A 27,982-nucleotide genomic window follows, 5' to 3' on the forward strand; every position below is an offset into this window, starting at 1 on the left:
CATGGACTAAATGTTTGACAGAAAAGATGCTTTGCACTGGAATGATCTAGATTGAATGGAGCTCTGAAAGCTTGATTTGCAACAAAGGGATTTGCTAGCATTGCTCGTCAAAGGCTGAGTATAGAATGTAGTTTTCAGTGTTTTGAGCTGAAATCGGGTTAGTTTTCAAGGCTACACAAAGCTCTACCAGTTATTTTATTTCTACTGCTTCTTAGAAATGTGAAAAAAATATGTAGTATGTCCAATGCTGACCTAACCGCCACCTTCGAGGAAAGAAATTCAGACAGATTTGCTACTTTTTGACAAGTGTAGGATTTTTAACAATCCTTCAATCTGTAAGACTTAAAAAAAAAATACAGTAGACACTTCATTTTTGACTAAAATGAAAGCAGAAACCACAAAAAAGATCAAGAATTCACTGCAAAATGCCAGAAACCTCTAATCTCATAATAGCTTTAAGGGCTATCATTATATTTATATACATACTTATATATTCAGTTCATATATGTAAAACCAAACTCAATCTCACACACTGTACTGTGGTGATTTAATAGGTCATTAGAAATACAAAATCACAACAAATGTCACATATGTACAGTAGCAGATTAGCACATGGGAGTAAAGGTGGATATGGCACAACATACACAAAGCTTCATAAGATAATCTCTCTGCTCTGGTCAGACACTGGAAACTAAAGAAAGTCATTAACATTCTGGATACATAGTTTTCATTCAATCTCGGTAGCAAGTACAAATGTCACTACAAGGCAAGAGAAGTCCTTCAGAGTACGAAACATTAATTTGTCAGGCTGATTTAGAAGGCAATGTTTAGTGTTGGGACTCTCGTGTGAATTAAGATTACTGCTGAAGGTAGAGTGGTGTTAAATTTTGGCATTGTCAGTTGTCCATAGCGATGTCCTGGGGACAGCAGTTCCTGGTCAAAGTATTTCAGAAAAGGCTGTCTGAAGTCATGCACGTGGAGAAGGCAGCGGTCAGTCATCCACTTAGGATGTGATGTCAGGCAGAGTGGGTGGGGTGGTAGAGTAGCTGCATGAGTTACAGTGATAAGGCCAACTCAGACAATCACACAGTGGCAGCCGCTCTTGTCTTTTTCTTTCCTTGTAGGTTCTGGCGACGGTGGACATTCCTGTTCTTGGAATTTCCTGGGAGTTGGAAGAGATAGAGCATAGCTATAAGGACCCAGTGTGTACTTTTCCCCCTGTAATTATGGCCAGAGATACTTAATCGGTCTTTAAACTATCATCTATAACATGTTATCCACCAAAAGCACCTTATATCCCTTTAAATCTCCTTCCTTTTAACTCAGGGCATTTTAATAATAATAATAATAATAATGGATTGGATTTATATAGCGCTTTTCAAGGCACCCAAAGCGCTTTACAATACCACTATTAATTCACTCTCGCATTCACACACTGGTGGAAGCAAGCTACGGTTGTAGCCACAGCTGCCCTGGGGCAGACTGACAGAAGCGAGGCTGCCATAACGCAGCCTCGATATATGAACGATATTTTCACACATATCGTTCATTTTTTCTGGTCCGAATCTGTTGATGAGTTTGTAAACTTGTAGCTTTTTCACATGATTCACTTTCTTTTTACACAGAGAACAAAAACAAGCAAACCCAAGCACATCACTACAAACCACGTGAGAATGTTCAGTCCGCTTATTGTCCAGATGTGTTTGGGGTGGGAACATTAAAAGTAAATACAGGAAGAAGGTGCTGTGTTCTGAACTACTGGAGCATTTACGTTCATGTCACGGGTTGCTGGAAGTTGCTTGCTGTCACTTGGTTAAATTGAAAACCTCCTCAAGGGTGCTAACAGATTACCAGAGTCACCCACTGTTTCTAGTCAAGGAACCGGGCAGTTAGTTAGTTTGTAACTGATTTCACCTAGCGACAGCCAACAACCTCTAGCAACCACTTTCTAACTGGTTGTGGAATACATATGTGGACTGGTCTCTTGGCCTCTGTTACTGAGTACATATGGAAACTGTTTACATTAAATTTAAATTAACCTTGACTGTGACACTTCCATGACCACATACATTGAAATGTGACCTAATTAATAATTAATTTCTTCATCTTTACCACAATTAATGGTGAGCCAAAGTTTAAATTCCTTTGAGTTTTATCTAATATGATTTTTTCTTTTACACAGCCAGAGATTGTGTGCTTAGTTTTAGCACTCCTTGTCAATAAATGAAGGAAATACTGTCCTATTGCTCCCTGCAGAATGCAGATACAGTTGTTTTATGCTAAAGCCTTCTGGAATATTTTCTAGGACTTTATACTTGAGTGGTGGGGAATTTATATTTTAAAATTCAAAGAATATAGACAGAAACAAAGAAATGTAACTCATCTGTTACAGCAACTGTTGACATAGCTTGTCCCTGTTTTTATAGTAATTTGCTAGGCAGGAAACAAAAGAGCTTAAGAAAAAAAAATGTTGCTCCTGTAAACATTCACCCTGAGATCCTGCAGTGTGTTTAACAGGGCACTCTGAGGATTAGACATATTATTTTTAAGCAATATGTGCAACATGCCTCAACACTAAAGCTTCCACACTGTTTACAGATACAACACAAAAGACTGACATGTGGACGATATGTAAAACAACACACTTTTACAAAGCACCTACCTGATTACTCTAACCAGCTCGTGGAAAGCCTGGTCTACGTTCATTCGTATTTTAGCTGAAGCCTCCATGTATGTGACCTTTAATTGTCTGGCCAGCTGCTGGCCCTCTTCCTGGGTTACCTGAGGCAAAAAGAAAGATGGTAATGATGACGTGAACCTTCAATGTAAACTGAAGTCCGGGAAGGATCATGCTCTACAATCCATCAACGCAATCACTGTGTTTATAAAAACAATGTTATTACTTACTGAAAAGCTACAAATGTCATAATATTGTAAAATATCAAATATGTCTGTCACATACTTGCCTTTATTCTATGAGTATAGTGTGCAACATCGACCAGTTCCTTTTGCTGCTCTATCTGTATTAATCAAAGTTGCATTCACAGAGGACAATACCTGCTTTAACCGTGACTCCCTTTGGAGTCAAAAAGGAGTCACAGGTCAGCGATCAAGATTCTTGATTTATATCAAGATTCAAGATTCTTTTTCACCATTAGGGGGCGGTGTGGATTTACCGAAGGGAGCGAGGCCTGACTGCACACCAGCGGCTGAAAATTCATCATTTCATCACACTCCTGTTTCCATCCATCCTCCCCTCGACACCAGCCTTTCTGCAGCTTCTTTTATTCTTTCACTCACATCCTGTTGTATCTCAGCAGCTACGCTGCAGCTGCTGCGCTACCACTTTCAAGTATGCAAATGCAAAATCCTCCCGACTGGTTCGTATTATCTCTTCAGCTGATCAAACCGGGTACATGTGAGCCTGTCAGTGCAATCTGTTGGACTTACTTGTCTCTGTAGTTCCAGATCTGCTTTGTTTCCTACAAGGATCATAGGGAATTCGTCTCTGTCTTTCACTCGGAGAATCTGTCTTTGGAATTTGTAGATTTCTTCAAAGCTGTAAATCATAGTATGTGGTGTTAGGTCGTGTTCCCTAAACAAACAGGTTGTGCAATATCTTCTCACATATCGATGAATGCATTCATCTAAAAATGTACATGAGACAGACTTCAAAGCAAAAGGAATGTAGCTACAAATGCCCACCATTACCACACCCACGCGAACAGAACGATCACCCAGAGATAAGGGTCATCGGCAGCGTGCATGAGACAGAAAGGCTAAAACATGTCAGAATATAAAAAATGTCGAATGCATTTATTTAAGGCTCTCTTCTGCATGCTGACTTGACTGCTGAGCCACTACAATAAAGATAGCATGTGAGGGCTACATTTTTATTTTCTGTTGGGTTGAAACTAGCCCTAGTTTCAACCCAACAGAAAATAAAAATGTTAAAAAAAATAAGTAAAAAAAAGGAGGAGGTGGGGGGCCAGAATGGAACAGTGCACCCAGGGCGGCGTTCCAGCATCGGGCCCACAGACAGCTTGGTGAGCACATAGTAAATCTGGAAGGACTTCACTAATATAAATGGAGGAAGGAAAGGCTGTTTACAACATAAACATTGGGAGGAGGCTGTGGGGGCAAGGGGAATGCAGCTCACTGCACTGCTGGGCAGGGACGCAGGCATGAAGAAGATGAGTAGAAACACAGAGATCACAGCATAAACTCTATAAAGTTTCACATAAAACACTATTTTATGTGGCGTAAGCTGCGACACATACTGAGAGACATAGAGACATACAGAGACATACTGATGTATCTGCATATTTTTATTACTTTTTTGCTTCTATTCAATAGTATTAGTGAAGAGAGGAAGCCTAGATGCTGCTATATGGCGTCAGTTGGCTTTTACTGAAACTGGTGGAGCCTGCCGTTTCTGAGATTATCTACATAAACAGGAGGAACACCCTTTATTCTTTTTAGTTTCACTATTGCAGTAGCCTGTCTTCATTTTCAAAAGATGAATTTGCTTGGCGCTGGCTTAAAAGTGATTTATGACACTTGTTTTTACCAAGGTGACCAAATAAATCTGGCATCCTTTAAATGTTGTTTAAAATCAGAACCAATTAGAAAGTGTGGACTAAAGTTTAAATTAAAAGTCCGTGACAGTGTTACTTTGACTCAGGGTGCTATGCACCGGGGTTTAACAAGTTAAAGGACTCTCTGTGCCTCAGAGTGTTGTTAGTACATACATACGTGCATGTTTCTACTGTATACATGATGGAATTCAGCAGGGATTGCTACGGGATTCTTGTCAACTCCCTTAAGCGTCAACTTGTATAATGCTCTCTGAGCCCATGCGCTATTGTTTCAGCAGGCTTTAAATAGAAAGCTAAGGTGAAGTCAAGAGAACAGGATAAGGGGGTAAGTGCGAAGAACAAAAGAATATGACAACAAGAGCAACAACAAGGTCCGGAAGTAAGAGCAACAAGTGAGAGTATCGGTGCAAGATTTATGGTTTTACTTTAGAGTCGGAGATAGAGGAGGAGCAGCGCACAAGCGTATGTTACTGTAAACAGAAATGTGCAAGGCGTGTGTGCGTGTGTGTGCGTGTGTGTGTTTGCACATGATGAAAACTGTCACTTACCTTCCTCTGTCAGTGACTGAGAAGACGAGCAGGAAGCCCTCCCCTGTCCTCATGTATTGTTCTCTCATGGCTCCAAACTCTTCCTGTCCAGCCGTGTCGAGGACTAGAGAGCATGAACATGTGCGTTGACAAAAAAAAAAAGTACACACACACACACACACACACACACACACACACACACACACACACACACACACACACACACACACACACACACACACACACACAGGGTAGCTCACAGCAAAATAAACTTCTGAAATCAGTTCCTCAAGTGCAATAGACTTCAGGACAAAGGAGCTACGTGTGCGTCTTTGTACTTGCGTATTTGCACTGGTCGTGTTTATTCAGCAAAGTGCACTTACTGTCGAGCCTGGCCGGCCTTTCGTCGATCACACACTGCTTGGTATAAGAGTCTTCAATTGTCGGGTCATAGTCAGTGACAAAGTACGACTGTAGGAGGCAAAGAAAACGACAATAAAAGGTGGATAATATTTTCTTTCTGCCTACTTCTTGTAACAAATGAAATAATGAATTTGTGAATGCATCCGAGGCCTGGAACTGCGTCGGGTTAGACATATCAACATTACATCCAACCTACAGTGCATTTACTTTGTTTCTCCATCTTTGTAGATTTCACATTAAAAACAAACATAAAATGAAATGAAGTGACGTTATTAGATGTTTTTTTGTGTACGTCTTTATACAAAAATGTGTTTATATTTCAACACCATTCATAAAGCATGTCCACAGCACGTTTAAAAATATAAAGTCTGAGTTAACTTTTTACCCTTTTGTTCCCTCCACTGTGTGCTTAAACGCTGCTGAAAAACGACTGTGTGCATTGATCAGGCGGCTTCAAAACTGCCCCTTCTGTTTGTCCTTTTGTTTTAGGTTTAAACACACTACAGTTCCACTGACCTCTACCTTTACTAGCATGCTGCACGCAGGAGGTAAGCACACTCTGTGCGGACACCTGCACGAAAAAAAAAGCCGCTTAGGCTCTGACAGCAGCCTGCTTTTCACGCTAATATCTCATTTACAAGATGCTTCCTCCGTTACCGCTGTAGGCTTTGATTCTTTCACTCCGAGGCCAAAATCTGGTCTCTTAGTAACCTCAGCTGGAAGGGTGGGGCCAGGGCGGTGTTGGAGGTGGGGTGAGACGGGGGGGTCGTGCATTTTTTACATTTTTCCCATGTTTTGTTGTTCTCGCTCTCCTCTGGGACTAGTTAAGCGGTGACAGCTGAGGGGAGTGCTCGGGGAATGTCAAACCAACACCCTAAAACGCAGCGCGATCACGAGGACATAAAAATCCAGACAAGTTTCCCTGTCATTCTAACAATAGGCCAAATTAAACTTTTACAGTTGCAGTGGCGTTGTTTGTGCCTGAAACTGTATGTTATTTTATGACTCACACACAATCCCACTTATTTTGGGGTTAGCTGGCAGCTGAGGAGACAGAGAGCTCTTGCTCTATGTGCTGTCAGTAGCACATCTCTGAGTAATACGGAGGCGGTTAACGCAACGTAATTTTCATTTGAGAGGGACTGAAACATTTTAGTCAATAAATATTAAGTGATGGTGGCACTGAAACTGCAAAAGCACATCACCACTTAAAGCTACGAGAAGCTCATATATGCTATCAAAACTCTTTTTAGCCTGTTGGATCATTTCTGCAGCTCCATCGCGGATGATCCATGAATATTGTATCTTGGGATGCTCAAATATATTCATGGGATCAAAATGTTTATGCCTTTAAGTCTCTGGTTGATACTGCATATAATCAGATTTCGTGCCTTCTATAGAGCCTTTCTTAGTCCTTAGTCAAGCTCTGTTTCAGTTATAGGGTACTTTATTTTTGTATTTATATATTTTTTGTCTCTTGCAGCTTTTTGCACATGCAGGTAATTTCTCCATCGCACGCTCCTGTCGTTGTGTAGCGTGGAAGCAAGACTGGCCTGTGTCACATCCGTTCACCGCTGTTCAATAATTCATCAGTATTACTGTGCATCCTAGAACTCGCTGCACACTGCAAACCTGCACTGACAGTGTGCCTTCAGACGACGAGACAGACAGAAAGCGAGAGAGAGAGAGAGAGAGGGAGAGGAAGGGGGTTAAGAAAAAAACCCCAACAACAAAAAAAAAATGCTGCTTATGTTTCTTGTCCCTGCCCACCACCACCTCTAGCACTCTCCCAGCTGTAGCTTCAGCATGTGACCTCGGCCTCACGTCAATCTCTTATTCCTATTCTGTCAACCTCGGGCTACGATGAGCATCGCTCTGCCCTGGCTGCTCCTCCCTTCTCCCTCCTCTGCGCGAGCAGGCGATGGAGATGCTGCACTCCACTCTGGCCGATTGTCTCATTGCCATTTCCCGTGATAGATGAGGCTGTTTTGCAGTGCCAGCAGCACCAGAGCCAGCACTAACAGGGCTGTAGCCCAGCCTGGCTGGCTTTCAGCTCGGCCACAGCAAAGCGATGGGCTAGGTGAGAAAGTGCAACATGACAGGAGGGCTACCAATAACTATATGACATGTGCCAGCATGAATCATGGGTAGTAATATGGCCTATAAATCCACAACTTCATCAGCTGAAACAGGCTCCTTATAACGAAATGAATCTGCTGCATGTCGAGTACGAGAACAGCTGCAGGTTTTGGGAAACAGTAGCTCCCAGACGCTCACCACACACCACAAAGGTAGTATCCTTAAGGTGCTGATCGCCTCTCGGCTCTCTTTTACTTTTGTGTTTTAGCTGTCATATCGTATTTCATCTAAAAATGTTAAACCTACAGCTATGAGCACAACGCACAATTAATAAATTAACTGATAAGCAAAATACTTTTTCAAGAATGTAGGCAGATTATGACTTGACTAGACAGAAATGAAAAGACTAGACTGATTCAGATGAGGTCAAAAGCTTTGACATTAAAGATTTTCTGCAGCAACATTGCAAACCTGAGATAAAATACAGTATACCAGCTTGTGTAATAAATCTTTAATAAACCAGAACAGGACGTGTGTGTTTGCAAGATATGTATTAGGGAAGATAAGGCTGCTGGAGGCGGGCTACAAGACCATCGACAAGAAACTTGGTGAGAAGGTGACAACTGTTGCTGTGATTATTCAGAAATGGAAGAAATATAAAAATTCCATCAACTGATCTTGCCTCATGGGGGGAGGATGATCATGAGAAAGCTGGTGGATCAGCCCATAACTGATACATGTGAGGAAGTGGTAATGATCTGAAAGCAGCTGGGACCACAATCCCAAAGAACACCATTCGTGATACACTACAGCGCAACGGATGGAAATCTTTCTGCACCAGCAGGATATTTAGTTTGCTAGTGACCCAAAGAAAACCATCCCAAAGTCAAGCACAGAGGTGGAAACATTATGTTTTGGACTGTTTTTCTTTCTTTTGCTAAAGATACAGGACGACTGCAGCGCACTGAGGGGCTAATGGACGAGGCCATGCCGTGTAAAATCCCCCCCCCCCCCCTCAGTCAGAACACTGAAGATGGACCATCACTGAGTCCTCCAGTATGACAATAACCCAAACCATACTGCCAAGGCAAAAAAAAGCAGCGGCTAAAGAATAAGCACACCAGGATTCATGGAGTAGCCTCGCCAGTCTTCAAAGATCTCAGTCTTTTAGACAATTTGTGGAAGGAACTGAAGCTTCGAGCTGAGAAGCAGCAGCCAAGAAACCTAAAGGAACCTACTCAGTTTCTAACTTCTATGTAATCCTGTCTTTTGGGGGGTTTTTCTCTTTAGGATTTTTGGTTTATATTCTGTCTCTCCCCACTACAATGACATAAAAATTAGAGACTGCTCATTTCTTCGTAAGTGAGTAAACAAACAAATTCAGCAGAAGAACAAATAATTATTTCTCACATTATTAGCAGCATGGTTTGGTTTCACCTCCACTCAGCAGCAGGACAAAAGTTTGGTTTATTTGACACAAATTATCAAATAAAGGTGCTAAAGCTTAACAATATGAAAGAAAACCAGCACAACAGTGAGCACACAACAACACACTGTATGACGAAAAAATAAATCCAGTCTAGTTTAGCTGTCGGTGGTAAGGTGGGTCAAGCCACACTCAGCCCTGGTCAGCTCCACAGGAAGGAAACTCCACCTCTGCAGCACGGAGCTGGCCCGGTCGAGCCTTCGAGTGGTGGTGATGTCACAGATGACATCTTACCCTACCCCGCCTTTCCAGCAAAGTCTGATCCTGTGGCTCAGTCCTCCTCCAGCATTCTAGCTATACATCCCAGCCACACACACAAAGCACATGTACGCTCACACCAGGAAATCATTAAAGGCCACGAGTGGAGGCCCAGTTGATGAGGCTCAGCAGCAGTGCGGCTTTGTGTGCTGAGGCCGTTCTGTATCTAGATGATTGTGAAACAAAGACAGATTGTTTTCTGGGCTGAAACTAAGAAGCTGTCATATAAAGGAGAAAGTCAAGGAAAGGGTTAAAAAAAAATAGGCTACAACAAGGGATTGATTTCTGATCTGCTTATTTTATGATCAATTTCTTTTGTTTGGGTGCCGGTGATGAATGGTTTTCAATGTTCTTAAAATGCCTTTTTCTACCATTTCATATTATATTTTTTCAAAACAATACATAATGTATAAAAAATGTTCAAACAAAGCAGGAAGAAGAGAATCAACAGATTCTTAAAAAGAAGAGGGGTTTTTTTGTTGTTGTTTTTTGCATAATTGACAAAAAAGAGAGAAAAAGAATCCAAGTCTTTGCGCAAATTCCTGTAGATTAATTATCCTTTCAGAAATCCAAGAAATGCAAAAAAACAGAAAAACATGATGCACTGATTCATTTAGACGCACGTCTTCCCCCCCTCTTTGCTACACGAGCCACGCACAAAAAAAAGCGCTAATTCAGCGTGTAGGTGCTTTGTCGTCTAAGCCACTTCATTGCTCAACACAGGAATAAAACACCAAAGCACCTGATGAAGTTTGTGCTCTGTAACAAGTGAAGAAATAAAGCAATTAATCCCGACTGTTACGACTGCTGGCTGCCAGCGACGCAAGAATGGGTGATATGTGTAGGCGTGTAATCAGCATAGTGCTTGCATTATGCACCCACTTCCTCCCCACACAAACAGCTATGCTAACACTAAATATAGACCCTTTTCCATCTCACTCAGTTATCCTGCTTGTTTGGTTGTTTGGTTAGAGACGCCGATTTGACTGTTACCATCATTATCTACGCGGAACATAAAACCACTGATTCAGCAGCAGCAGAGATGAAACTGAGATTTTCTTTTTACTACATAATAAAAAACTTCATTAAAAAACAAAAACAAAAAAAACACCCACCCAATGTAGGTTACATGGTGCACCCGCTCACAAGACTGTCATAATGAGAGGGAATGCTGAGTTAAAACAAATAGTCATCAACACAGTTGGGAGTTAATTACCTTCTGCATATGGCTTAATGCCCAATGAGAATTCCCAGACCTCAGCTTTGAGAATCATCAGCCGTAGATATTCTTTAATTAAAGAAAAAAATGTAGATTAAATACCATTAAATCTTGTTATTCTAGTCAGCATATGCAGATTTGCACTATTCCCCAAACTGCTCATTCCCCGCTCCAGCACACCGCAAGCCTACCACAAAATGTTCCCCAACTAAACATTTTACATTTTATAAGAAAACTATCTCTTGTGATATGTCTGGAATTGCGACCTCGCATGTAACAAACTGTTTATATCTTGAGCACGCCATTCTGGTTTTTTTTTTTTTTTGTCAACGTAGCTGGTTTTGAGTTCTTAATGCTCACTAGATCGTCACCCAAACGCCTGTTTTGTGCTCAATGAACGAAAAAGTAAAAAAAGAAAAGAAAAAAAAGAAAGAAAAAGAAAAATAGCTCTGCACGAAGAGGTGGGTGTGAAAATGAGCCGCTCGTGGTTTTTGTGCATTTTGCAGAATGAGCTGAAGGTGAGCAGCAAACCTCAGGACTTGTGCAAATCCAATTGAGCAAGCTTTGTCGATTCAGAGCATTTGTGACCACAATTTGAGTGAATGAAAACAGTTCTTATTCACACTGCAGGACTTTTGCCAAATGTATCAAAAGTGCTTGGCCCAGAAAAGCTATATGGCACGGTCAAGGGAAAGCTATAGCTCTCTTTACAGTGAGCGTTCAGCTTACTTCACAAAACTGACCCATGCTCTTTGTTTTGCTGACAGAGCAAGCACAAACTGCTAGATGGACTGAAATATCAGCAGCGAGGAGTAGAACAGGAGTGGTCGCTACATGAAGCGGGGGCGTGCCCCCCAGCTGACAGGTGAGACATGCCATTTGTAAGACTTGTTCGGTGGGCCGGAGCCAAGTTCAGCAATTTTGATTAAGAACACAAACCCCACGCCAGACAGACTGGAGCCTGCCAAGTTACAGTCTGAGACAGAATGTGTAGATCCGTTTCTGACAGCACATCATAGCCAGACATGGTAAATTCATACACTGTACATGCTAATGAAAGGCTTCAAAAAGGCAAAACAGCATAAATATTGGGGGGACTCAATCTGACGGTAAGCAAATACTTGATCAAGCAAGTCTCGATTACCTCAAACCGGCAGGGCAACACTGCCGTCTAAGAAAAGAGAAATTTGACTGTGGGCATCACTTCCTGTCCGAAAAACCATGCAGGTTTAACCTTCTGTGGACCCTCCGGGGCTGCGAGCAGCTGTCTGCAATCAAATAGCCGCCATCAGTGTTTAATGTTAAACAGATGGAAATGAAGACCAATTCCTCTGCAATCTCTGCCCTGCCTGTCCCCCTCCGTTATCGCCTTTCTTTTCATGGTTCACAAAGTTTCACACAAGTGATACAAGAATTGCCGCGAGGAGCATTGTTCTGTCGAGTACCTGGGAGCGCCTGAAAAATAGGGTGGGAGGTGGGGGGGCGTTCAGAGCGAATGAAGAGGTTTGAGGGGGAGTAAGACTGTAAGCTACATGGAGAGGGAGAGCGAGAGAAAAAAGAGGGGGAGGGAAAGGCATTAACTTCCTGTGGAAACACCCACTTTTCCCATGAGCTCATACAAACCAGAAAGGTCACTTATTCAATACCTAATACACATGGAGAGAAAGAAAGCACACAATGTGTCCACTGGCTTAAAGGGCCACGGGGGAGCATTCTGTTATAGCTGGGAAAGCTTTAAGACCGTAAACAATGCTGCAGAGAAATACTCGAACATTAAAAAAAAACAAAAAACCCAGTGCTGGTCATTTCCAAAAAGCCCTACACCCCTGCTATAAAGTAAGCCAAATAAGCATCCATAGTAATGTGACTTCCATTGAATGTTTACAGTTGGAGAATGCGGTCTGGGTACAGGCGCCAAACGTTGGCATGATGCCGAATTAAATGAACCCCTGCACATCACTCCTACAAGCGCTCTTCCTCCTAATGCGCAACAGATCAATAGTCTTTTTCCTTTAATCATTGCCTTGTCCTTAAATGCCAGCAGGCTAGTGAAGCCCCACCCCAACAGGCAAACCCTCGACATAACACACACATCTATCCAGCACTGTGACCTTACTGGAAATTCAGATTCACTTCACTTCAATTTTATTTATTTTATTTATACAAATCACGACAACAGTCGCCTGAAATTGTAAGGTAGACCCTACAATAATACATACAGAGAAAACCCAACAATTATATGAGCCCCTATGAGCAAGCACTTTGGCGAAAGTGGGAAGGAAAAACTCCCTTTTAACAGGAAGAAACCTCCGGCAGAACCAGGCTCAGGTTCTGCCAGAGTTCCCCATAGGCAACTGAAATGATGGCAAGAACGATAAAACGTAAGGTCAAAATAAAGCATATAACATTGATTTTGTCTTTAATGGTGGTTCTTTTATAATTAGATCAGAAATATTCTAAGAGAGAAACATTACACAACATAGAAATTTACAGGTGACTCACGCTACAGTTGTCTAATGGCAAAAGTGGTGACTGTCCTGACCCATGACCTTAAACAATCATCACTCGAGCTGGGAAAGCTAGTAATGTCGTTGCGCTGATGTATGACAGTCTTATATGGGTGGTGGCAGACTCATGCACTTATTATTTTAGTAAAGATGTAGGTGAGTGTATCTCTTGTTCTTCTTTTTCAAAACTCCAAACAAGTTCCTCTTTAATCTTTTTCATGTACTGTAAAGTCTTTTATAGCCTTGGTTCTGTGGCCCTCCTATAATATTTGATTACTATTATTATTATTCCTATATTTGAGCGTGTGTGTTCGCCTCAAGGCACTTTATATTTAAAGGTAAAGACCCTACGATAATACAGAGAAAACCCCAACAGTTAGACGACCCCTATCAGCAAGCACTTGACAAGAGTAGGAAGGAAAAACTTCCTTTTAACTGAAGGAAACTTTTGGCAGAAGCATTCATTTTGAACTATAATTTAATTATTTCATGAAAATGCCTTTATTAATTCCGTACTGTGATATTGAAGTCCCAACTTTCCCACAAAAGTACAATAGTAGTGTTGGAATGATCACTAGTCTGAAACTTATTTAACGAGGTCAAAACAGTCCCTTGCAAATATTAACTTTACAACCTCTGTGTGCAACTTAATACCTATTATAATTTCCCAATGGCCACACACTCCACAGCAAAGATATCCACAAAGTCTTCACAATTAAGGAGCACACATAAGAAAGTAAAATAAAACATAAAACACTGATTTTATTTTCAGAGAACTAGTTGAAGTCACTACAACCCAACATTTTGGTTCGACCTCCTACATTTTCAATAAGTACAACTATTTTTACTTTGACATGTTCATTGATTTTTATGTAGGTTTCTTTCCCTGCTTGGGTTATTCGCACTGTTTGACTCCTTCTTAACTAATTCTTGTTGTCATCGCCCAACAATGACTATTTTCATCCAAGTAGCCATTAATGAGGCATAAATGAACGCTACATTGATTTATTACAACTATTCTGGACGCATTGTTAGGATAAAACAAGTCAAGTAGGCTATGCGAGCTGAATGACCAGCCTGCACTCATGGCTTTAGATATGGGGACAGCACCCATGCAGAGAATAAAGCACAGGATAAATGTCCCACCAAGTAGGCCAACTCCTGGTGCAGTCAACCCCCTGCTCTCCTCTAACCTCTCTGGCATTAAGACTTCAATCACTCTGCTAAATATCAATGCGTGCCGGACTGAACACTTTTGAACCCGCTCAAAGACGCAGAATCAAAGCGGTGCCATTTAAAGGCCTTTTTTCTACCAGATCACTTGGCACAAAGCCACCTACTTGCTCTATAGTGGCTACACAGCACACTGTTTCTTTATCTCAGTTTCATAAGCCAATTCTCTTGAATAAGCAGGCGCGTGGCAGACGCATGTGTCGTTCAGAGACGTTCTAGGTGATCGTGCGATCTCACTAATGTTCCTTCTCCCTCTGCATTAAGCCAACCCTAAACCCTAAAGTCACTGTTCATCGACGCCGGTTTTCTCTTTTCGGCTTTTTGCTGTTTTGCTGGAGGGAACAGAAAATAAAAGGCTCAACCGAAAAATATCTAAAAAAGACACAGTGAGCCCCTTTGACTGTTTTGACATTTCTTCCGTAATGTCTTCTTTTGTGGAGGCTGGGGAAAAAACTAGACCCATGCGAGGTTGCCTCAAAACTTACAAACGAAATTGGAAAGATCTGATCATTTACAGGTGAAAGGTGCTGACATAAATGTGCTTGACATCATGCATTAAATGACAAAAGAGAATCCAAAAAAATCCTTTTTTTACGACTTAAAACTAAACAGTAATCACATAACAGTAATGAAGGTTATGATCTGTTTAGGCACAGACCCTCCTAGTTTAGGTACACACAAGCTATGTAATGATACACTGAGCGTGAGCCTTGCTGGTTACCCGACATGTAATACAGCTCCATGTTTACATATGTTCTTGCTTCACTCTGGGCTTTATTCAATTCTGCTTGTGTTTGTGCAGAAGTAGCGCTGCACGCGTGCTCATCGACAAAGCGGCACTGTGACAACTCAGCGAGAGGACACCAGCTACCGCAGTGGCTACGAGGACAGAGAAACTACTGTGTGACTTTCAGAAACCCCACACAAAGTCATTCAGTGGAGTGCGTCTCGCAGTCTATGGTTCTCGGGAAAACCGTATGACTGACCAAATAATGGTAACGCTGATCAGTGATGTAAAATACACAGGCCGTAGTTTTATTTATAACTGAATGCTTATAGCTGACACACGATGCTACAATAAACATTTGTCTCTTATTATCTGCTTTAAAACAAGGCAGATACCTCTAAAACCCTTAACTGTACTGCATCTGAGTGTGTGTGTTATCATCTTCTCCCTTTTCTCCCTACTGGGACAAGCGCTCAGTGTGTATTTCTGCAATGGTGTGCTCTGCTGCAGACCATAATTCCTAGCATGGGGTGATATGTCACAGGAAATGGGTCCACTGACTGGCATCATGTCAGACGCCGCAGCATTAGTGCCGTGTGCTTTTAAACCAGCAGCCCTACATCACAGGCAGCAGAAAAGTTATTACTCCAACAGGCGCCTTCTTATATCGAATTTCCCAGAGGAACCCACCCGAGGGATTAATAAAGTTCTATCTTATCTTATAAATAAGTCCTAATGGATCTGCGCTTCACCTTCTCCCGGTTCCTCTCTGTTGATCTTGTCACCCTGTTGTTGATTCTGACAAACACCATGTCAGAATCAACAATTGTGTATCTGACAATAACTTGTTATTTATTTATTTATTTATTTATTTATTTATATATATATATATATATATATATATATATATATATATATATATATATATATATATATATATATATATATATATATATATATATATATATATATATATATATATACACACACATATATATATACACACACATATATATATACACACACATATATATATACACACACACACATATATATATATATATATATATATATATAAAAGGGTGCAAAATGTCAGGCAGTGTGACCACGATATATGCATGCACCTTTTTAGTCATTTATGTTGGTAACTCCTCCCACAGTGATTTTTTTCTTCTTTTTTTGTTCAACTGACACTGTATATATTCAAAGTGCCATCATTAAAATCGAAACGGCGGTTGTCTTTTTTGTGTGCAGGGGGCAGAGTGTCACATTCGTTAACTAGTCCCCCAAAGTCCAAAGAGGCTTGCCTGTGAGACAACAATGTTTTGGTTAGACATACTAAGCACGCTGTTTTTTACACAGCTGTTGACTTTGTGCGCACTGGTGTGTGCCAAATAAAAATTCGGGTTAGTCGACACCAACTGGTGTCACGCACACGGTCGCATACAGTTGCTGTGTGTCAGATCAGCGCAGCAGTCACACAACAGCTGCGTCGCAAACCAAATTCAGATATTCCTGAGTGTATCTACGCGCTTACCTGACGCTCTTGCATTTTATCAGTGGCAGAAAGAACACGAGGCCCAATTGGCCATTGTCGCAGACACATTTGGACAGTGAGTAGTGCTATACCGTCACCTGTTGAGGGGTTGTCTCATTCCGTGCCTCACCTCCCCCTGATGGACAGCAGGTGCCCCACAGGCTTCTGGACACTGTCTGCTCGAGATGTGCCAAATGTCCACCAGCTGCCTGGCAGGCAGTTCAGAGCACGGCATCAGCGACAAGCACACGGACATAAAAAGAACCATTCAGAGCGCTCTGTTGACTAAGGTTCAGAAAAATGTCCCCCTCACTTTTGGCAAACAACAAAAGACGCTTCAATTAGCCGTGTAACTAGTCACGCCAATAATGAAATCAACACTGCCTACTATTTTAAAAGTCAGCAGAATTATCTGTAGCACCATTAATAAATATAAGCTTATCATAAAAAAGATGACTTACCTTTGAAATGCTAAATGTTAAAAGGTGTGGTGGAGTGGGATGCTAAAATAAGCAGCCTGCATGTTGGTTTCCCATAGCCAGAGCTGTTGTTATATGACTCTGAGATGTGAGACCTGATACTGTGAGTAGTTATTCTGAAACAGACAGATGTGTGAATACAGAACAATAGCCAAAAACAACACGGATGAACCCGCCGTCCTCTCTGTCTGTCTGACTATGTGAGGGGCTTCGACTAGAAAACAAGGGAGTATATTTCAATTTTTTTCCGCTATTAGAAGGACATCCAACAAAATATACATGGGTAACTGCATGTTCTGTAGAAAATTTAGGCTTGGACCAAACTGAAAAAGGAAAACTGCGATTTCTAGTTCCACATCATATCCGTCACTTGTTGGCTTTATACAATGATATTAAATTGCATGAAAAATAAGGAAAAATTCCGTTAACATCTTATGATATAAAGTTAAGAATGAATGTTGTCTTAATGATCTTCAGTACTGTAGAAATAAAACCTGGAAACGATGCAGCTTTTCAATCAATATGACAAACGCAAATGCAATTTTAAAAATGGTAATAAATCAAGGAAGTAAACAACTGAATTAGGGCTGTTCAATATAACGATTTATATCGGATGACAATTTTTTTTTGTTTTGATGGTCACTGTAGTGGCTATATTAATTTCCTAAAGTTCTCTCTTTCTCTTATATTTAATATAACCACATAACAGACGGACAAGCACCTGTTTTTATGCGTTGTTAGCAAAAACGACGACAAAACCATCCCGTATCCGCTTATTTTCCACATAAACCTTTCACAATAAAGCTCAAGATCCTGTTGAGACTTTTCAAAATAAACGGAACCCCGTGAAATAGTATCCAGAGTATTTACGGATGAGAAGCAAAAAAGAGCCGTCAGGTGCTAAAAAATAAACCTTAGACTCAAACATTAGAACAGGCTTTTTCCCGCAGCACACCATATAATAAATACTTACAAAGAAAAAGGCGGCCGTTGAAACTTATATCTAAAAATATATAGTTTCACGCATCGGTTAAAACACTCGACTCCAGGTACACGACGCCCAGCTGGAAACACTAGATTCACAGAATTTACAGAAAATGTTAAATTTTTGTAATTTATATTGTTATCGGGCGATAGATGTCTTATATCGGGATATGAGATTTTGGTCATATCGCACAGCCCTAAACTGAATACAGTTTGTAAATGAACAAAACTAGAATCACACCTTAGACGCACGAGCCTTTTTGTCATCATTACAAACTTGACATAAGGCTGCAGGTGGGTTCTGTTTGCTCAGATCTCTCAGCGTTAAAACTGTAAGCCTAACAAAGGGAACTAGCTTTGAGGTGAAATCTGAGACAATGTTCCGAGCGTTTACTCGCAAAGTCCATGGGGGTGGACATGGTTGCCAACATACCAACATTAGCTGTTTTTAAATGACTGTCATTTATGGCACTGCTGACGGTGATGATGTGTGAATGGCTCGTTGCACACGTCCTACGCCAGCTTGATGCCCGGCCTACAGACAGTGGAAATACTAATAATGTATTCTGCATGGAGAAGTTACTTTGTTCAGCCAAACTTTGCTCTGATTTCATATTTACACCCTGCAAATTACGCTGACGTGTTTTCTAACTCCTACTTGCTTTCATTATTAGTAATGATTAGTCAACAGTAATCATAGCTGTCACCTGCTTCATCCTACCCTCCTTGACTTTTTTGAACATTAAGCTGCATTTTCGGACTATTTGTCACTATATAGTGTAATTATCACCATTCAAAACAGCAAATTATCCTTTTTTTAACCATGAAATCATCATGCACTTGAAAGCTGGTTTGTCGTCCAGTACTTTTTAAATTCTTGAAGATATTCATAATAGATGTTGCCCTGACTGTAGTGGTGGAGTTAACAGACTAGACATCAGGACAGTGGCGCAAACTCAAGTGTGTCTTTATGGTAAGAGACTAGTCAGCGACCCCCTGGCAACCTCTAACTGCTAGAGAAAAATATGAAGTCCACAACTGGTTGGCAATTGGTCACCTGTAGTTTGCATGGAAACCAGCAATTTGTTTGGAAACACTTGGCAACTAACCACTGAGCATAAGTAAAACCTTGGAAGAGTGTGACACAAACCGGAATGTTTGCCTTCAAAGGAAAAGCTTCAGGCAACACATTTCAAACAGCACAACTTTTACTTTGAAGTTGAACACTGTTTTCCACAGTTATGCCACCAGCAGATAAGTCACAAACTATGGAAAACCTTGGCAATCTGCTAGCAACAAAAGCAGTAGCAAGGTGGTTTTTGGTCCAGCATCATAAATCCTTTTTTTAGCTGGCCACTACCAGCAACCAACCAAGTGGTCAGCAACTTTTCCCTAGCGACCTGTGGTGACCAGGTGTCACTAATTGTTCTCTAAGTCTGTGTGACATGGCAGTAACATCCTTGTGAGTAGGAAAAATTGGTTGCTCAGTGATTGCATTCAGTTTTTCATATTCGGCAACCAGCTGCAAGTAGTTACAGTGGCAAACTGGTTGCCCAGAGGTCAGATTGGCAAAATGTTTCCAAACAATCATGGTTCCTCTTGGATTGACAGCAACCATTATCAAACTTGCCAACAATTTGCAACGAGTCTGAATCAGTCTGTGCTGATGAGTGAAACTCATCTGCAATGCATCTCTTTGCAACTGGGGACTCGACTCAGGTGGTGGCAACCTGGTTGCATTCTATCTGCATGCCCATACCTAAATCAAGGTTTCTGGGTGCCTATGTCATTTTATAGTTAAACTGCCATTCTTAAATCACTTCCAGTCAAGGAATTTCTGTTTCAAATTTATAAGGTTCTGGCTGGACTCTGAATGGAAGTAGTTACTTTTAATGTAGCTTTCTCTGCACGCAGATGGCAACAAATTTGCGACTTTTGCATTTTTATCACAATCATTCACAGTTAGTTGCAGCTTTGTCCTGTCTTTCTCCCCTCAACCCAAATCTGTCGTGTCAGATGGCTGCCCTTCCCTGAACTTGTTTCTGACAGAAGTTTCTTCCTAGTTTTTCCTTCCCACTGTCGCACCAAGTGGTTGCTCATAGGGTTTGTCTAATTGTTGGGGTTTACCTTACAATATAAAGCAAACTGAGGCGTCTGTTGTTGTGATTTTGCATATAAAAAAAACTGAATTCAATCAAATTGACGTTAATCTTTATATTTTCACAAAAAGACTGCATATAATTGTCAACTTGACCTCATTCAATCACAAAATGAGAGAAGACTGAGTCCATCTTATTACCTTTTCAATAAAAAGGTAATAAGATGGTAACTGCACAACTCTGAAGTGACCATTTCAGAGGCAGCATCCACTGCGTACGGTAACAATAACTTTGGTCATGCTGCAGTCTCCAACCGCTGGTTTTCCTAATGTGACCATAACAGTAATTGCATGCTATTTTATGAATTACATTGTTGGAGTTTATGACTAATTCCCCCATAATTTCTCTTTTCCAATATGTATGTATGTATATAGCTCTTTTGTTAGTTTCTACATTAATGGGATTTATGTTTGGTTCTTGCTTGTTGCTGCTACAGAGAGACAGACATACTGAGGGAGACGGAAAGAAGAACTGTGTTATCTGATCTCAAATCTGTGTTGCCTTTTGTAGAACATTTTAAATCACACCTTTGCCTCCAACTAAAAAATGTGTGCAAAACAGGTACTTCCAAATAGATACATTGAGCCGTTTAATACAGATTCGATCACTGACGCAACGTTTTTTCCCACGTTATCGGCACAATGTAATATATTCTGTTGATTTCGTTTTACTGAGACCTTCAGCAGTGCTTCTTACGCAGATTTGCTCCGTTACTCTGACATTCAAGGCAACAAATGACTCAGGGTGTGACTGATCTCGGTTAGGTAAGAGAATGCTAGCATTTTTCTTGAACTCGCATCATATGTGCGGCCCTGAGACAAAGTTCTTCTTTGACTGAGCAGTAATTCGATGTCACACAATCAACGAGAACAGAGAAGCACTTTATAACAAACACATACTATATACAGAAGAAGCATGCAGAATGAGGAAGCGCACTTTCCATTGAAGATAAGTGATGCCCATTGTTCGGGGATATCGATGTGTGGAACATGAGGACGTGGATTCCAGCCAGCATGTGTTAAAAAGATAAAGGCCACAAAAACCTGAGCTAGAGAAAACTGTAAACTATGTGTGTGACCCATGTATGTAAATGTACTCCTGTTATTGTTATTGTAACTGACAACAGATCTTTCCTGACAATAAAACAAAAGTGTATAAGTGCAAAAATAGAGGTTACTCCTATTGTTTTGCGCAATGCATTAATGACTGTGATGCCCATTTAATTTTTGCTGATTAACAGTGGTCTTCCTCCCTGGATAGTCATTAGGTTCTCATTAGCGTGGAGCAAAGGGAATGACCTACTAGTCTCTTGAGCTTTCCCAGATGGGTGGGAGTGTCTTTATGGATCCTGAACTTCTTCTCGTGTACATTCCTTTGGTGTGTTGCTAGGCATTTTGCCAGATACAGCTAAATTACCTCAGCAATGGGATTGCGTTCATCCCCTGCATTTAAAGTCTTACTTAGGGGATCTTGATGTTGAAATACTCATAGCAGCCTACGACACAAAGACAAATCGGACAGCACAAATCTGCAGCTTGACACTCAGCCATCGGTGAGCATCAGTAAAGATACAACAGTGCACTGCAACAACAACTGATGTTTCTCTGTGTCAAAGAACCTCTGGCATTCATGTGTACAGTTATGTTTTCTCTATACATTACAACATTTGTTCTTGCAGCGCTACAAAGGCACAAATGACATGATTTCCTGAATTCATACTTGGCTGGTCACATTAAAAAAAGCATTTATGAATTAACTGTATGCCTTACAGGTTATATCTGGATAGAGTTTAATATTCACTGAAGTGAGATACATTAAGAAGTATAATTAAGTATGTAGACTTGCATATTGTTTTCACATGAGTGAAGGAGAGCGGCAGTGCAGAATACAAATTGACCGCTTAAGATCAGCAAGGGATAGTGGATGAAGTTACACTGGAAGAACCTGAGCACATCTGGCTATGGTGCCATATTAGAATTGGTCCACTGTCCTTAAAAAACATGAAATCTGCCATCTTTACAGAACGACCCCAAGCAAGTGGAAAGTGTTAACAGAGAATTTGAGTGGAAAAGTGATAAAGACTGAGAATAACATAGCACCAAAAGATTCAAATACGGCAGAGAAGGTGGAAAGGAAACTGTTGCTTTAAACCCAGCAGTCTAAATCTTACTGGAACTCATAAACATGAAACAGGTATTGATGTGAGTGTAGCACTGAGCGCTTATAGTAATCTGACTCTCAGTAAGCCACCAGAATGACAACTACCCACTATTAATTTTTTTCTTTCCAGCCAGCTATGATATAGAGTGCACACCGCCTGCTGTTTACACAACACAAATATTGTCTGTTTGATTGATGATTCATAGACAAACAGGCTGTGAAACCGCTCGCAAAAACAGTAGGTCTATGGCAATTGTTTACAATTAAACTTCTGAGGGATAGTGCTGCGTGAAATTTGAAGTCCATAATTTTCTGATAAATTTTCTTTTGCTAATATTTTATACACATTTCTATTTTGTTTTAAAAATAAGAGGCATCATCCGGAGGCTGGAGAAACAATTCCAACTTGTAGTGACTAAACGGTTGCCCAGACCTTCTGCGTGTTGGACACTCATGACTACTTTTGATCGCAAGGAGACTGAACAGGTTGCAACATTCTTATGGCAGGTTTTAGTAATTCCCACCTCTAGCTTTGCTAACCAAGCTAGCAAGTTATCACAATCTTCTTCTGTTAATATGTCCACTTCAAGCTCCGAAATGGAGACTCCAGCAGCCAAAATGCCATCTCAAACCAGTGGGTGACATAAGATGACTCAATATTGAGTCTATGGTGAAAGTTACTGAGGGGCTTATTTGCTCTCACTGAGGCTCCACTCTGTGAGAAGCCAAGGTGTGACCACTCAATAGTGTTAAACAAACAGTTATTCTCCTCACCTACCCCCACACACACACATCTGCCACATCCTACACTTAAAATGAGTTTACTGTTATACTGGTCAGTTTTAGGAGAATGTTATACTTTCCCTGTATAAAGCACTTTTTTTTTTTACTTTAATTAAGCAGTCAAAGAACTTTTTACCACAGCCAATGCAATCATGCACACATACAGCACTTTATTGCCTATAGATACTTCAATGTCTAGACTGGAGCAGCCGGGTATCAAACCGCTGACCTATCGATTTTTCAATTGATAAATGACCGCCTCTGCCTATGGAGGCATCCCAAAGTTCATAAAAGCAAAGCCGAGTGGAGTTTATTAGGAAAATTTCAAGCGGTCTTTGAAAAAGCAGACAGAAATAACTACTTGTCTGGTGTCTGCAGGTGTCCGTGTCTGCATCTGAAAGCAAATATAATCCTCAGCTTGCACGAGACATAACAAAAAGACATAAACTTCCTTATAAAAGAAAAAACACCAGTCAGAATATCCAGTGAATGGAGCTGTTTGCACTCATTGGTATGGTATTTGGCATATGACTAAGCCCTACAAAAAGCTACAAACCGCCCGTATTTAAAAATGGGCTGAGAGCATGCACTGTGTGGAAATACATAAAACAATCTCTCAAAACACACATTCACCAAAACATTGTTGCAAAGCCCAGACACCTGTGGCTGTTTCTGAAATGGCACCCTCCACATTTCTACTCAAACACTACTATTACAGCCATATCCTGCCTCCACATGCTCAACCAGGGCTGCTGCCCTCATAATCCAGCCTTTTTTTCCCCTACTGAGCTGCTACTTTTGGCAACATGTCTCTTGAAAGTTTTCATATCTGACTAATCAAATCCATTTTAGAAGTTATGAGAGATGCATGTAATAAGGGTGTGTATTAAAGAAACTGGAGAACACGTGCTTTAGCTGTAAATCCAGCTGAGGTCTACATAAATCCTCAGCTAATCTGTCTGGACTTGATCAGTCAGGATGTTTTGCTCTCATTTATGAATCTCCATGGCCAGGGGCTGCCATCATGCTAATATTAGCAAGCATGTGAGAAAACAACACCACGCTTCACCTCAACATTTCTAGAGCTGTCTCATGCTGGCGGCTTCTCTGGTAACCCAGAGTAAATTGAGAAGGGTTTCTAATATACCATTATTTCAGGCACAAAAAAGGCACAGACGCAACCCACATGCAGTGCTCACATGGCTAATGTGAGTCATCTTTTCCCTTACTTGGGATGCTTCCTGCCCCGCAGACGTCACATTAAACAACACGCAGTGTTCAACAACTTTTGTCAGATGACTCAATGTTATGTCATCCTAACGCTATTTCAACTTGAGTCTAATGCTTGGCATTAGGGTGGCCAGCAGCCAGGGACCTGCCACTCTTTGTTATTGCTAGCGACATCATCTTTCATGTTCTGACTCCCCAAAAAGTCTTTTATTTGAGCTGCTCGGGAACCTCAAGATCAACATTAGCTAATACACCTTAGGACTAGCAAGTGATTAAAATGTGCTCGCGGAATAAATATAAAAGCTGACATCAGATGATTGGCCACATTGACGAAGTGCTTTTAAAAATGCTACTGTGCTGGTGCATTGTGGTCACCCACAGCCACCCCAACACACGAACAACAACGATAAACATTTCAGCACACAAACAAAATTCTAAACTGTGATGCCACAAGAGGATGATCTAAATATATGGATCCAATGGAAGTAGATAACAAAATACCATAAATATCTCATTGTTACTGGTTTATTAGAAGTAGATCTTCTAGTCACAGTCTTAATCTGTCATGATCCCCAATCCTAACCATAACCCACCGCACTTTTCTAAAGAAATCCAAACTTTTTTTTTGTTCCCCAATTCCAAACACTTGAGGGAACAATTGTTTTTTGAAACCGTAGAACAACAAGTTCTGATAGTACAGGATGTGGGTCAGGGTTAGGGTTGGAGTTGTCACTGATGACGACTCTGACCTCAGAGGGTTACTGACAAGATAATAAATGACGTTAACCTGTTTCACCAGCAGCTGAGGCTAAAACTATGAGCAATATTTCATACCATGAAGGTGATTAAAAGCACATTAATGAGCAATGTAGGAAAAATCTATTAGTGGAAAAAGAGCATTTGCTAAAGAGAAATCTAACCAAAGAAGGGTATTTGGGATATATTGAGACTTGAGACACTTGCAGTCACTTCATCGAGTATTTTATGTTTTTGGTAAAACACATAAAACTAAAATTAGTGCTAGTCAAAGTGACAACTAACACACACACACACAAACGCACACGTGCACAGAATTCCAGTGATTCAGGAAGCAGGTCATGTTTTTCCATACAGAACTAGGAGGCCCTAAGAGCAGCAGTAGAGGGACTTCCTCTGCCAAAGGGCCAAATTCCACATGGTCCGTGACCATTAACCCATCCAGGCTGACTCAGACACCCTCCGACCCCTCCACCCCCACCCCACCACCACACACACACACACCCTCAAACTCACAACACTCAGCATAGTTCTGAGTATCGCCTCGACTTCACAACCAGCTGTCAGGTCCACCCCAACACAGCACAGCAGGCGACTTCTTGAAACCTCTGAAGAGTTTGTCAGTTCTCCCCTAACCCTACTATTTCTATCACCATCACGGCACAAGACATGCAAGCCGGCAGTAAGAAAAACACACACGGTGATTAACTGAAAAGGGGACATCCAAGCAAAATCCTCAGTCAGCAGTCAGTTAGCTGATTTGAAAATGAGTCTGTGAGACCTTAGAGAAAACTTTATTACTAAATCCAGGCCCACCTCGTGCATATATGAAGCACGTTTTAAACGATTATTACATATGACAAGCAAAACTACAAATGAGAAAATTCACAATGACATTATCAGCGTTATTCCAGTGGTGTTACCATAACATCTCAAGTGTTTCCACCCAGTTCAGGTCTATCTGATCCCTTCCTACTTGGTATGCAGTTAATGAGCTTTTTGAACCCTCATTAGGATACAACTCTCCCCCACCCACCCAACACACACATTTGCTCACAAGCTTCACAATCCACCCCCCCAACTATTGTCTGTCAGTGTGGAGACACACAGCTGCCTGCCTGTCTTGTCTCCTGCAATCCAGAGCAAGCATCAGTAACACAGTGACACCATGGTGGGGACACACACACACACAAGGCAAAGGGCAAAGAATGTCATCTCTTTCTTACAGTGTGTGTGTGTGTGTGTGTGTGTGTGTGTGTGTGTGTGTGTGTGTGTGTGTGTGTGTGTGTGTGTGTGTGTGTTTGGGCCCTCTCCTAAATGGCGATTATGAAAGCCTGGAAGGTCAGAGCAGTGTCTGCACTGTGCTGGAATGTGGAATGCAACCAGGCATTACAGGGAGGTAAACTGTTTACACGCCTTTTATATGTGACACCCAGCAAGTTTTCTTCAAGCAGGCTGCTGTAAAACTGATTAAGAGTGGTGGAAGCAACCTTTCATTTCTATAGATTATCTATATTAGTGCGCTTGCTTGCCTTTGGTTTCAGCTTGAAACGAGGTTAACCAGCAGACCTGGTGAGACTCTGCATCAGAGCACAAAAGTTAATCATCTCTCACTGGACATTTTGTGCAGCTGCTGCTTATTTTACAGTCACCCAACCTGAACGGATTTTCTCTGTCTAGTTCACATATTTCCAGTGAGATCTGGAGGATCCGTTTTGGTGGCACTTAAAAAGAACTCAAACGCACTTTTTCCTCTTGAGAGTGACACAGAGAGACACCAATGTACCAACGTTGTACAGCTTTTGCATCCTTCTATTTGAAGTATTACATTGTGTGGCTTGGTGGGCCAGTGCACCCCCTCTCAAAGAAAATCACAGGACTTCTAACAACTTAGCACGAACTCTAAATCCGCTGCTTTACTTTGTAGGGAAACTTAGGTACAAGAAAATAGGACAACTCTTTAAGCTCCAAAGACCCACTTTCCTTTCTCTTATGACTAGCGGCTGTACAAACTGCAAAGTGGAAGTGGTCCTCTCGGAAATCGTCGCGTTAAAGTGACAGACGTTTAATTCTCCAAAACCTCCCCATCCGTCCGACAGTCGCAGGCCTCGGCAAAGTAGTGAGGAAAAACAGACCCCGGTGTCCGTTTACGGACGGAACCCGTGTCCGGCCTCTCCCTCCTTGTTTGGCCGTGTTTTTTCGGGCGAGCGTGGAAATCAGAGCGAGGCTTACATTCGCTTCAACTGCAAGGTTTACCGCTACTGACCTGAATAAACTGGATAGTCAGGGCTGATTTCCCGACGCCACCTCCTCCGACCACAACCAGGCGATACTTCTCCTGCACCGAGCCGTCCTTCCAGCCTGCCATCGAGGACACCACCGCCGCTGCCGCTGCCGAAACACCAGTGAAGCAGCAAACACCCACTTTTCCCCCTGTAAACTGAAGAGGCCCTCGTAGTTGGAGGCACCGGAACGCAGATACAGAGGCCAGCTACGTGCCGAAACAGTCTCGCCTGTGCAGCAGCCCCCCTTTCTCTTTTTATTTAGTTGTAGGGATGTAAACGAAGAGGGATCCCGATCGGAGCTACCACCGACTGTCCATACGCCTGACCGCGTTTCGGGCTCGCCAACACTGCACCGTTCAAGATGCTGATCCGATAGTTAAGAGTAATCAGCCAGGCTAATACTGATGTCTGACGCTAGGGGCTGTTTCTAGAGGCAGTCTGCAAACTGCTTCAACACCCTCCTGCACGCACACACACCGACGCAAGTAGACCTCAACCCACTCTGCAGCTCTGCCCTGACACTAATATCATGCACCCTGCAGTCACATTCCT

General features: G+C 41.6%; 1 protein-coding gene across 2 annotated transcripts; it reads right to left on the reverse strand.

Moving 5' to 3' along the window:
- Window positions 1-560: 560 nt before the first annotated feature.
- Window positions 561-27,916, reverse strand: rras2 (RAS related 2). Of its 2 annotated transcripts, XM_085342528.1 has the most exons (6): window positions 27,412-27,916; window positions 5,509-5,596; window positions 5,147-5,249; window positions 3,451-3,559; window positions 2,663-2,781; window positions 561-1,162 (listed from the first exon to the last, which is right to left on the reverse strand). In XM_085342528.1, the coding sequence occupies exons 1-6, from the start codon at window positions 27,511-27,513 to the stop codon at window positions 1,075-1,077; spliced, it is 609 nt and encodes a 202-aa protein (XP_085198654.1). In that variant the 5' UTR covers window positions 27,514-27,916; the 3' UTR covers window positions 561-1,074. The 2 variants fall into 2 exon arrangements, with proteins under 2 accessions (XP_085198654.1, XP_085198601.1); XM_085342475.1 differs by lacking the exon at window positions 27,412-27,916 and having other exon boundaries at window positions 5,509-5,811.
- Between the last annotated feature and the right edge of the window lie 66 nt (window positions 27,917-27,982).

This window comes from Diplotaxodon limnothrissa, linkage group LG1 (genome assembly GCF_057381915.1).
Source record: "Diplotaxodon limnothrissa isolate DT_005_m linkage group LG1, D_limnothrissa_male_GT1.1, whole genome shotgun sequence".
In the NCBI taxonomy this organism is placed as follows: domain Eukaryota; kingdom Metazoa; phylum Chordata; class Actinopteri; order Cichliformes; family Cichlidae; genus Diplotaxodon; species Diplotaxodon limnothrissa.